The 12260-nt window shown below is 38.1% G+C and overlaps 1 protein-coding gene across 6 annotated transcripts in view; it reads right to left on the bottom strand.

Moving 5' to 3' along the window:
* The window catches only part of NBEAL1 (neurobeachin like 1), a 79442-nt gene that overhangs the window by 25178 nt on the left and 42004 nt on the right, over positions 1 to 12260 (bottom strand). For 5 of the 6 annotated variants that reach the window (XM_065638175.1, XM_065638177.1, XM_065638174.1 and 2 more), the window contains 14 exons: positions 10577 to 10745; positions 9381 to 9514; positions 8816 to 8975; positions 8617 to 8719; positions 7570 to 7726; positions 6847 to 7005; positions 6330 to 6489; positions 5940 to 6028; positions 4411 to 4992; positions 3711 to 3886; positions 3196 to 3349; positions 1428 to 1556; positions 484 to 789; positions 230 to 379 (listed from right to left, as the gene is read on the bottom strand). In XM_065638175.1, coding sequence (XP_065494247.1) covers positions 230 to 379; positions 484 to 789; positions 1428 to 1556; positions 3196 to 3349; positions 3711 to 3886; positions 4411 to 4992; positions 5940 to 6028; positions 6330 to 6489; positions 6847 to 7005; positions 7570 to 7726; positions 8617 to 8719; positions 8816 to 8975; positions 9381 to 9514; positions 10577 to 10745 — 2628 coding nt within the window. The remainder of the gene's footprint in view (positions 1 to 229; positions 380 to 483; positions 790 to 1427; positions 1557 to 3195; positions 3350 to 3710; positions 3887 to 4410; positions 4993 to 5939; positions 6029 to 6329; positions 6490 to 6846; positions 7006 to 7569; positions 7727 to 8616; positions 8720 to 8815; positions 8976 to 9380; positions 9515 to 10576; positions 10746 to 12260) is intronic. The other variant, XM_065638178.1, reaches the window with a different exon arrangement.

The following is a 12260-nucleotide window of genomic DNA, read 5'->3' as shown; positions in this document are numbered from 1 at the left end:
TCATGTCCCTACATAACTCTGCTTACAGATAAGATTCTTAAATAGAAAGAACAGAATTAAAAAGCATATCCTACAAGTGTATCGAGTCACATTGCCCATAAAATCTTAAAACAATCAACCTGCCTGCAATCACTTGAATTGGAGCATCCTGGAATTCAGTTTCTCCATCTTTTAGAAGGCAACTCCCAAGATAGTTCTAAGAGAAACTTGCACTCTCTCAAAACCTTACCTGAAATTTAAGCTTACTCTCTCCTCTCTCCCGGTCTCGCTTGTGCATGTTCACCATAAATGCTTCATAACAATCCTTCCAATAAAGTGCCATCTGCTCATGATCATGTCTGAATGAGTTCTCTTCATACTGCTTCATATTTGGAATAATCTGGTTCCAGCAAAACAAAAAGCACAATGTGATTTCTGAATGAGTTCCTCTGCTTTCATGGCTAAAAAGAGAGGGAAAATGATGGAAAATAATCTACTACTTACATATTTGTCAATATACACTTGCCACTCAGCAGAGCTGCAGTATTCTTGAAAATCCTCAAAGAAAGATGGGCTGCCATTGGTAGGAGGCAACGAAGGGAGATGCAGGTTCATGAAAAGAAGTTCATAAATCTTGGATACCAATGTCCGAACAAGAGGAATCAAAAATGAGTAAGTTTCTGTCTTCTTTTCAATTGATCTACTCAAGATGCCTTCCAGCTTCCCCAGGATGTAGCACGCTTCAGGCTGGCTCTCAACTACTTTGGTCTGAAGAAGCGTGTTTAGTTTGGCTGCTGCCATAGCACAGACCTACACAGAAAAAAAACAAAAAATGAATGCAATACTCAAAATAGTAATTTCGAGCACAGGAAAATGTACATACTCTGGCTGCATCCCGGGAAGCCTAAGGCACATATCCATCAAATATGGACACCGGTCAATTATCCATCCTGTGATGGACCCAACCTGAGTCCACGGCAACCACAAACAGCTGCATTAAGACAATCCTACACACAAACTAACAAGCCTGGCTTTTCTGAAGGGCTCATTCCAGGCACAGCTCTGCTGCCTTTTTCCCAAATGTTGATTTGGCAGAACAGGCCAGGTTCATGTGCAGTTAAAATACATAAACCCCAAACCACTAATAGATGTATTTTATGGTAGAAACAAAAAGTCACAATCAGAATTGCTATCTTACTGCCACTAGTGCCTACATAGTCCCAGCTTCCAACAGCTTGGCCTCTACCTCTTTCTCATGCTCCGAAGGCGCACGCTGGCAAGACTGTAAATTTGCAAATGGTAAGAATCAAGACAAACATCTTCCCTGTACAAGGATGAAGAACTGCCATCAGTCTGCTCACTAGATGAGCAGCTCCCCCATAAACCACAACGGTTACATCGAACATGCACTTAAAACACAGCACCACTAGTAGGAATTTGCCACAAACCTGTAAGTTATCTTGTGCAATGAATCCGAGGAGCAACCGGACTTGTACCTGTGAAAGCCTGTTTGCCTCTGGGCCAGCAGAGTACCAGACGGACAGGCTGTCCATGAGAGTCACCAGTTCTTCCAAGAGCTATCGTAAAAACAGATTGGCGTGAAATAAAATTCACAACAGCTACTCCAGCTGGAGACACAATAATTTCGACTAGCTGAAGAAGAAACTGTGTTCACGGTTCTAACCTACCCAAACCCAGAAAATTACCCCAGAACACTGCAGTTAAACCAGTAATTGGAAACTATTCCTGACTACAAAAAAAAAAAAAAAAAAAATATCTCTAGCCCCATATGTTAACTTAAGTGTCTCCCCTGAATAAAGCCAAAACCAGCATATGGTATATATGCTTATGTTTTTTCCTATAATTCATGTCCAGTAAATGTCATTTCCTTAGAAAAGTTAAAGACTCCAGAAGCAGGATTTCTACAATCGAAAAGACACTATTATTAAATAGCACAGACACCACACCAACTTGCAATTTCTGCGTTCAGTATATATAGGACTTTATTCTTTTGCTTTGTATTTTAAATTATTTGACTGTAATGCTAGTATGATTTACCAGCAATAGCAATACACACTGTGCCCTGAGAAGGAAAACAAGGCTTCTTTCATGAATATCTGATTTAGTGAAACACTTGAAACTTTGTAACAAGCTATAAATGTCTTTTAAAAAATAAAAAAAATATAGGAGGCAATCCTTTCTGTCAGTATTTCTACACTAGGGTAGGTTTTTCAGGTAAATGGCACATTTCACTATCCAGATGTGTTTGCTTAAAACCACTATACCTTCATACATTCCCTAATAAATTACTGAAATGTAAAAGAATTCTTCTGTTAAGCCACAGAATCACAGGAATGCTTCTGTGGCAGACTGAAGGTTGCCCTGCTTAGAATATTACAGTGTATTAAATTCTCCCCAGGCACAGGGGAAGATAATTTATGAAAGTACTGTTATTTTCAATTCAGACTTGGCAATAAGCACAGCTCTCATTACTCCAAAGTTCAGATCTCGTTTCTCATTAGATTTCACGAAGCTAGATCACAACAGATGACAATGACAACTCAGCGAAGGAAACAAGACCACTGCCAGAAATGACACAAATGTTGAGGCAAATGATGGGAGTCTAAAAGGCAGGAGAAATAGCCAGATGGCAGAAAGCTCCTTTACATTACTACTTATTGCGTTGACTAGTAATTTTCTTCCACAAACCTCACGTTTCTGACTCTGACATAGAAAATTGAGCTATTTGCATATATATGCACAAAATTATGCTGAACTTCCAATATGGGTCAAAGCCCAGAAGTGACACTTCTCAGCTTGCCACTGAGAGCAGAGTTTTGGCTGGTTTTTTATTCAGGACACACACAATGCATCATACATGCTGATAAATGGTGCAAAATGTGGGCTACAACTGACACTGTTTCATTAGCTCCTACATTTTCTAAATATTTCTCCAGTGTGAAAATACCTGGATCTTCAATAAAGAGTACCACTTATAGGCCTATTTCATTTGCAAAATTAACTATATTTCTTGTAGTACGTATTCATGCTTTTTTACTCCTTAAGGGGCAATCTAATTCATTCCACTGCAGACACTTACTCTGTACTATCTATCATTTAAAAACAAGCCTAGAAGAAATGACAGTATCCAAGCTGACAACTTTTTCAGTACTATTTCAGCCTATATACAGTACTTCCATTATGCAGTTACTGTACCTTTTCTGTCCATAAATTTGAATTAACTAGTCCTTCTGCCTGCAGGAAATCTTGTACAATTAGCAAGAGCATGAAGGCATTTTCAGCATGTGCAGGGAGAGCTTTTGAATCTCTGTTGTCAGTGACTGACCATTCTAGCATCTTCTCCAGCAAGCTGCATGGAAAACAAAATCCCAAAGTAATTATTACATGTTCTAAGTGTAAGTGGCCTAAAAAACAAAAATCCAATTAAGTATTTAATTGAGCCTCTTAGTCTGCAGTGACATAACTGTCATCTTCTCGATAAGCCAATGAGGTAAGATTTTGAAAAGCTCACAAAACCAGCAATACATTTTCAAAACTTATGGCTGTGTGTCACTACTAAATAGGTAGCAGAATATACTTCTGACAGTATGCGAAGAAAAGTACATCTTGTTGCGAAACACCCACCCCTTCCCAGCTTCACTAAAGCCCCTTACTTTCCCTATTTTCCCTCTAAAGAGATGAAACAACCCGTCCTTGAACTGGACACTCACTTGAGTTTTATTTCATCAGAAGGTTGCAGCAATTCATTAGACACGCCCAGTTTGGTCAGTGCAGAAAACACCTGTCCTCTCTCAATCCAAGCAGCAGCATCAGATTTTTCAATGCCTTTCCACATTATACACAGTAGGATGTCTGTAAGTAACTGTATGAGTTCACTATCACTCCCCTACAAAAGAACAGAAATATTTACAGCCCTTCTAGTCTAGAAAACCTTCAAAACATTTCTCCTTCATCACAGTCTACGTTTGCACGCTTCGGTGTTTCTGAAAACTCTGCAGTCTAAAGTCCAATTGCTACATACATGAAAATACAAAGATAAGAGACCGTGGCTTGCTTGTATGTTGTAATACATGCTGACTTGATTCCTACATCATTATTTCAACCTGACCTTTAGTCTGCTCTATGCCTCCTCTGGAAGATAAAAGATGTTGAAATATAGAAGGAGGGGGGAGTCTGTAGTTTTTTTCTTTGTTTTAACATCAAGCTATTCCAACCAGAGAACCATAAAAGGAGACATGTTACAAAAGGAAGTACCCCTACTCTATAAAATAGCTATATTGTTTGCTTTTCTGTTGGAAGATAGGAGGGGGGAAAAAAGACAATAATTATGCATTAGGGAGATGATTAGAAAAATAAAAAGCAATTGCAGACATTTGGAAAAATTAACCACATAGAGAGTGCATTACTTACTCCTTGGTTTTCAAATAAAGAAAGATCGGCGGCGAAGCCCACATCATTTGTAACAGCCAGCTCTTTGTCAGGCTGCCCAGAGAACGACTTTGTGTTCTCTATGGGTGAGGGTGTGCTGGGCTGGCTGTCTGTCAGCCGATTTGCAACATCCGCCAGTTCGTAAGAGTCAACACTGGACAGATCTAAGCTCAAATGTGAAGGATTGCTGTGCCACAATTCTTCCCGGTCCTCCAGCCTAAAAGACATCTCTGCTGTGGATGCGTCTTCCAGTGGCATGACAGAGAAATGAGCAGGGACATCCAGGGATTTGGTGTCTTCTAAACTCCACTGATCAAACAGGCCATTAACACATGCAAAGCTGCCGGTTCTGTCTCCCTCTGTCTTATCAGGTTGATGTTTCTGAAGCTCTTCAGGAGAAGGCTTTTTTTCCTCTTCCATTGAGGAATCAGCCCTGCTCTCTTTCAAGCCAATCTGGACCTCTGAGTTTTCTTTCAGGAATAGTCGAACCAAAGTGTCCTGCCAGCCCAGCTGCTGAGAAATCTGCTGTGCTGCATCCAACTGGGAATGCAAAAGGTGCAAAACCTGAGGATAGGAGAAGATATCCCATAATTACACATTAATTTTGGTGTGTAACTGCATTCATTCTAGCTTTTCAATTAGACATTTTACAATCTACAACTTTTTGCCTTTTTTTAGAACCTTGTAAAAGAGCCACAATAGGTTAGCAATAAGCAAACAAGCCATAAAATAATTTTTCTCATTAGAAATATACATGTTTGAGAAAAAAAGGAAAAAGAAAAATTTTTCAGGAGTAGGGAAGAAAAGCTTCCAAAGCATATTGCTAAGTCCTCATATTTCAGCCACTCTTCTGCACCAATTCCAGCAAGCCAGTTATCACAACAAATAAGCCTAATTCAGCCACTAGTCTACAAAAAAAAAAAAAAGAAAATGTAGACCAGAAAATATGCTTGATTATGAACTATTCAATAGATAAAATTAAGAAAGCTGCAGTATTAATAGCTTTCCGATAATGTATATTATAATTTCACTTTTTTCACTTTGAGAAACCTTAATAGACAATATAGTGCCTTACAGCTACATTCACTACTACTAATTTCAGTGATAAAAACCAGAGAAAGCTTGGTTTAGAAAAAGTCGCTGCTTCTTCCCTATCTCTTCCCTGCAGCCACAACCACTCTTTTGAGCCATAATATGTTATTTCAAAAAACCATATTAAGGATACAAAACTTTGAGCATGGTCTTAAGCATCCTTTGAGAAAACTCAGTATCTCAAGGAGCCTACAATCTCTAACTTGTAGAAAATACAGCTATTTGAGAATCATGACAGAGGCTTTGCTTTGTGTTTCAGTTTTTAAAAGGACTTGGATACACAAAATTCAACATTAAGTGACAGATGGGCTTCATTTTTAAGGTAAATCATTGCTAAAGAAAGCAGTAGCAACAAATAAAGCCTCGAATAATTGGGATATCACACTGTACAGCTTCCGGATTTAATGAAGACAACTAACCTTTCTGCAGATGACCACTCTCATGTTTATATCTGATCTATGAGCCAGGTACACTACAGCTAGGAGATCTTTATAATTCACAGCAGGATCTGTAGGGGAGAAAGAAAAAACAACACAAATGATATCATGCAAGAGAATGTGACAGCTAAATATTAAAAATTGCCTTGGAGGTCATCCCTACATTCAGGGGTAGTAAAGGGAACAAACTTCAGGGAACTAACACAATGTTAGCTGAGACTAATGGGAACCTTGAATAGAAATGCTCTGTAAAGTAACAGCTCTGGTTTTCCTTGAAAACAACACAAAACAAAGCACAAACAAACAAAATCAATAAGATTGCCTCTGCGCAGCAGGAGTTTACTAACGGTAGACACAACACCTACCAATTACCTGCATACAGAACTTGGTTAAGAAGGTTTTTAATAAGAGAAACAGTAACCGCCGATTCATTCAGAAGGAGCCCCAGTCCAGAGTACCCCACCTCCCTGAGTCTCATTCGGTGCTTACTACGTTCATAAACTTTAGTACATTTCAGCATCTCTTCCACAATCTGCAAGAAAAAGCACACACAAATGCAAAATAAACACAAGGGAGCATCCAGACCTCTTCAACTTAATATGTATGATATAACATGCTGGTCCACTGTTTTTTAAGTTTACTTTGTAAGCTAACTCAAGCAAAGTGGACTTTTTTTTTAAAGATCTCAGTACTTCAAGAGAACACTAATTCCACTGCGACTATGGCAGTAAACAATAACATCTAGCTAACAGAACAGAAAAGAAAAAGTTAAAACTTGGAGGATGGGTATCTTTGCAATTGCATGCACTTCTGCGGTGTCAGACTACAGAAAAAAATACAAATTTATGTTCAATTGATCGATTTAAGAACATATAATTCAATTAATTACCTTGAAAACAAGTTCTCTAAGCTTGTCAGAGTATCTTTGATGCAGTAGCAGAGCGTAAAGAATATCAGCATTCCCTGGTTCAAAAAGCAATAAAAAAAGCTGGTCTGGGGTCGGGCTGGAATGAAGTAGACTGAAGAGAATGTCCAGAATTCCACAGAGCTACAAAATTAAGACAACTAAATTAATCCACAGCTCATTCAGTCTGCATGCTCCGTTTGGGGGAAATTTTCTTGGCTTTGAAATTTTACCCTTGGCTTCTTACAAAATAGACATTTTGACTACTCAATATTACTGTATTTAGATTTTTTTTGATACATTTTTTTCTCTATATAGAACACCTTACCAAACTGTAATTAGAGTTCAAGTTCAGTTGGCATTTACAAAATAAAAACCACATCATTACAACTTCTGATGAGTTGAAGTCCAGTTAATTTGGTTTAGTAAATTAAGAGAATTTTTCTAATGGCAGTATTACATATCATGTCCTTTCTGCCCTTTTCATGGAAAAAAAATAACCTGTAAGGTATGGCCATCTGCAGAGCACCGTCAGGTTTCGAGTGTGCTCCTATAACCTGCCTCAGCATCAAATAACACTTTGCTTGTGGTCTTTTTCTTTTTTGTTTCCCCCTCTTTCAAGCACACCAGACACAAGATTTCTAAACACCAAGAAACAAAACCAAAATATGTACAGTTTAAACTACTAATTTAGACCATATTGGATACCTGCTCCTCTTCAGTGGTGGCAGCTATGTATCCTACGATGCTCTGTATTTCTTCATGTGTTCCACCTTTGCTCAGGAAATACCTGATCAGTCCATAGAGGGACATCCGTATTGTTCTCAGGTCGTCAGGAGCCAAATCACCATCTTTACAGCCACTGCTATACACGACAGACAGGAAAAGCAACCGGAGAAAGTTCTTCATGCCTCATTAACAGCAATTTCATTGTCCTAGTTTCCTGATTTTTCACCTACCCAGATATCATGGCACAGGTTACCAATTTTTACTGAAGTAAGGCAAACGAACAGTAATAAGAAAGAGTAGATGAGACTTACCAAGTCTACAAAGCCCAGAAATGTAGACTTGCACTCACCTGGATACAGGGCAGGATTTCAGGTCCCCCCCACCCTGACCCTCTAAAGCAAAGAGCAAGGTCTCTAGCCAGTCTTTCTCAGTGACATAATTACATTCATACAGACACAGACAGAAATCACCAAGACTGAAGCTAAAATTTCAAATTCCTAAAAAAGTCCTACTTCAAATTCTATAAGGCTATAAAAAAAAAAGAATAGCTTAAAATGATAAACACCCTCTCTTTTCATAATGGTAATGATCTATGACTTAATTTGCATTGTTGATAACAAGTCCTTCCATTTTGTAATTTTAACAACCTTTCCAAGCGTTTCTAGTGTCATTGACATACATTTTATATAAGCCTATCATAAAAATTAAAGTCATGGAAAAGTAGGAAACCAAATGGAAAAAATTTTTAAAAATGCAATTTTGAAAGTTAAATCAACTATCAAAAGCCAACCTGCAGTTTTATTTATTTATTTGCTCACTAGCATGTTGGGGAAAAAACAAACAAACAAAACAAAACCCCAAACAAAACAACCCTCCCTCCCCCCAAAACCAACAAAAACCAAATCAAACAAACAAAAATCCCCCCAAAACAAAACAAAAACCAAACCAAACAAAAAACCCAAACAAAACAAACAATATCTACATACAATAAAATGAGGAGGAGTTAGGAAGAGGTAAAACTCATACCCATAATAAATCCTGAGTGTGTCTAGAAGAAACTGCACACCATATTTCCTTCTGAAGACTCTTCTGCTGTCTTTGATGATCGTAGAAAGATATTGTATATGCCCTACAATATAAAGTTTTCTATTAGAACCTAGATGAAGGTTTATGTCAAGTGAAGGGTACCGTGTCTTTGCACAGTTGCCCAAGTCCCAGAGCTCACCAATTCTGAAGGGGAAGTCCCCGCTGTTCCAGATACTGAAGTCAAAAAGCAAGTGCTGATACATCTGCTGCAAAAGCTGCATGTTCTTTTCTACTGAAACTTGTTCTATCAGCAACTGCACAGCCATCAGTACATTCACATCCATTAAGTTGCTTGGCACCTTTCAAAATAACAGCAGCTGTTAGCACTCCAAATATTGAATCTCCTAACAAACTTCATTTTTTTAAGCCAAAATTTTGAGATTCTTTGTCTTCTACAGTAATGTCTTCTTCCGTTAAAGCAATTCAGTAAACACAAACCCAGTGTAGTTTGAAGAATCATACAACAAAGTATCTATAACAAAAAAGCAGAACATTAAAAAAAAGACAAAACACCCTGTTTCACTTTGTAGATCAAGACCAGCTCCTTGCATCTTTTTGTTTTCAGAAACATGAGAAAGAAAAGCATGTACTAACGAGACCTTTTTGAAGACCCTCACATCCTGGCCAAACTAAGAACTTTTCCAAGTAATCAGGACCTCATCCCTAACTTTCATTCCTAAAGGATGTTGCTCAAATGTGCTCACCTTCTGTAACAAGGCTCCTAGGGTAGCAACTCCATGGGAGTGGATGAGATTTTCTTGATTGACATGGTGTCTCTGAAGAAAGTGTTTTATCATCAAGATGAAAGTTGCAACAACGTTCTTCTCCAGGCGTGCTTCTGCAAAACACAACCGTAGCAAAAGCCTCATGGTTTATTGTTGGACCACCGCATAAAAGTAGAGGGGAAGAAGTAAAATCAAGAGTTTGTATTCCTCACTATTTCCTGAATGTTTCAACTCTTTTTCTGTTCATTCCCTAGCTGTAGGTTGTATTTGCATTTTTCCAGTGCAGAATCATAGACATTCCATGCCACTCCAGAACAAAGTGACCCCAGTCCTGACTTAAGTTGCTTTATCCATCTGGCTGTAGGTTACAGACAAACTTCTCTTTCAGTTACAATCCTTTACAGATGCTGCAGTTATTCTTCCTCTGTAGTTGCAAACTGACACTTTCTAGCCATGACATGCAAAAAATTAAGTGACAGACAGAAAAATATTTTATTTACTTTACTTCGCCACTTAATATTTGAAACAAAAAAATGCTGGGTCTCTTTGCAAGGTTTGATTTCCCAGTGGTTTCTGTTAAGATGAAAGTTCATTCTCAGTATTAGGACAGTTTTAAAGAATCTATTCTTAAAGCTTCCTTTTCATTTTAAAAAAAATTTAATACTAAAAATCTGACTGTGTGTGGAAGGGGTAGGCATCTGAACATTTTCCTAAGAAAATAAAAGTTTGGCTAAAGGCTAAACAGTACTGTTCTGATGCTGCTAAGTCTTTGTGTGGCTCTTGGACCTAGCACTCAAGTTGTAGGAAAGCTCCTACTATTGGTATTGGTAGGCTTCACATCAAATATAATTTCTCAAAATAATCAGAACAAACTTTTCAGAACAGCAATTTTAAACCTGCATACTTTTGCACTAATGTAATAGTAAACTATGAAAAGAAAAAAATATGCTATTAAATATAACTATATTTGAAATATGCTAGTAAGTTAATTTTACATCGTGCTGAACTCCTGATATTCAGCAGCCATGTCAGATACCCAGGAACAGAAAGAGCCTTTCAGCTTTACATAGAGACACTGGAAAAGCCAGCATATAATAAAACAGCTTTCTGTCATTCACAGAAAGACTTTTAAAATCAAGCTTAAAAATTCTTTTGGTTCAGCTGTACTTGCCCACCTGATGCCTTTGTGGATGGCGTCACCACCCAGTCTCCCTCTACAGGAGTAAGTAGTTCTGGAGGGAGAGTTTCCCCTTCAGACTTCTCAGGTATCGGCCCACCAAGAAAACTGATCTGCTCCAGCAGTGGAAACAGCACGTTTATTCCACCGATACAGTTGATCATATCCTAAATCAAGAGAAAAAGGAGGTAAAACATCAGCATAAATGAAATCCCATAAACTAGGTAACAGAAATTTCCTCCAAATACAAGGAAACTTAGGTGCTCACAAATTAATCACGTTTCACATGCCACTTTGAAACTCCTTCGAAACACTGTATTTAACAACAGAGTTGCCCAAGTTTTAGACACTGCAATCACACACGCCTTCCTGTCAGCTCTTGTTTTAAGAGTGCATTTTTACATTTCCTTCCTCCTCCTCCCACATAAACATGAGAAACTGAAGGATACAAATCTTACGAAGAATCTTCTGCTAAATATATCTGAAAACCAGGAAGAACGTATTTTTCTGATTTCTAAGTTACTCGCAGCACGCAGTAAGAAAAGATTATACACATCTGTGCTTTAATCATATTCCTGCAAGATTTCAACATAAGGCAGTTAAAAAAATAATTATTTTTTTGAAGTAACTTTACACATACCTCAATTCTAAGCCCCTTTTTAAAATTCAGCTCTCCTAAAGCCCCTCTCTTCTCCCTTCCTCACAAGCAGAAATAGCACGAGACTTCAAACAATGCTTCTTACGGTAAGGTAGAACATACTCAAATCACAAGATTTCTAGAAGCAATTCACAATGCCGCTTAGAAAATCAGGGTCTCAGCAAGCCAGCCACAGGCACCTATTCAATCATCCAGCTTCGTCCCATGAAAACTATTGTGTAGTAAAACTTCAACAGCCAAAAAATGTCAGTATCCTATAAGCCAGTCTATTAACGTGGGATATCATTCTGCTTTCTAGTCAGAAATGTTTGGGACAAGTGGAGAAATCAATCCTTTTCTTCTCTGTTGTTTTCTACTTTTCCAATTGTTACTCTGCTCCATGTGTCTTTATGATGCCCCCTCTCCATCCAGTTTATTAAGGTAAATTTAACAACACTGAACAGTTAAATTAAGGAAGTTTTTTAAATCCACAAAATTTATCTCAAGGATGAAGGTTTATATGTTTGTTGAGCAAAACAAGAGGCACCACAGACCTGCAGCTTTTGGAAACAGAAATCAACTTAAAGCTGGAAACCAGAACTTGTCTGAATCATAAGACGGCAGTAACTGCACCTTCTGGGCTGCCCGGATCTGTCTCCTCACCAGCTCCTGATCAGCTCTTGGGTTTTCTCCTCAAGAGGGTGCTAAACCCCACCACGTTTGTTAATGAATGATTCTCCTAGGACTTCGATTCACAATATAGAGCTAGAGATACAAGCACTCCTCACCCGCCCCTCTTCCCACTACTGAGTGAAGAGAACAAATTTCGGTCTTTTCAAACTGTTTGTATCATGGCAAAATTGACTAGCGAGAGTCTGAATTTTGTTAACATTAATCTCTGTAAATCAGCATATGCACAGTGTAGTTCCAACAATATTTCCTCACTAATTAGTTTGCTAGTAGAGTAGATTATTCGCTGTTTTTAAATTTTAAAAAAGTAGCTCATATTTATTTGTACATACATTTTTCCTTAAAGAAAAAAAAA

The sequence above is a fragment of the Caloenas nicobarica genome, chromosome 6, assembly GCF_036013445.1.
Source record: "Caloenas nicobarica isolate bCalNic1 chromosome 6, bCalNic1.hap1, whole genome shotgun sequence".
NCBI lineage: Eukaryota > Metazoa > Chordata > Aves > Columbiformes > Columbidae > Caloenas > Caloenas nicobarica.
Note: the sequence above shows the minus strand (reverse complement) of the source record. Positions and strands in the feature narration are given on the sequence as shown.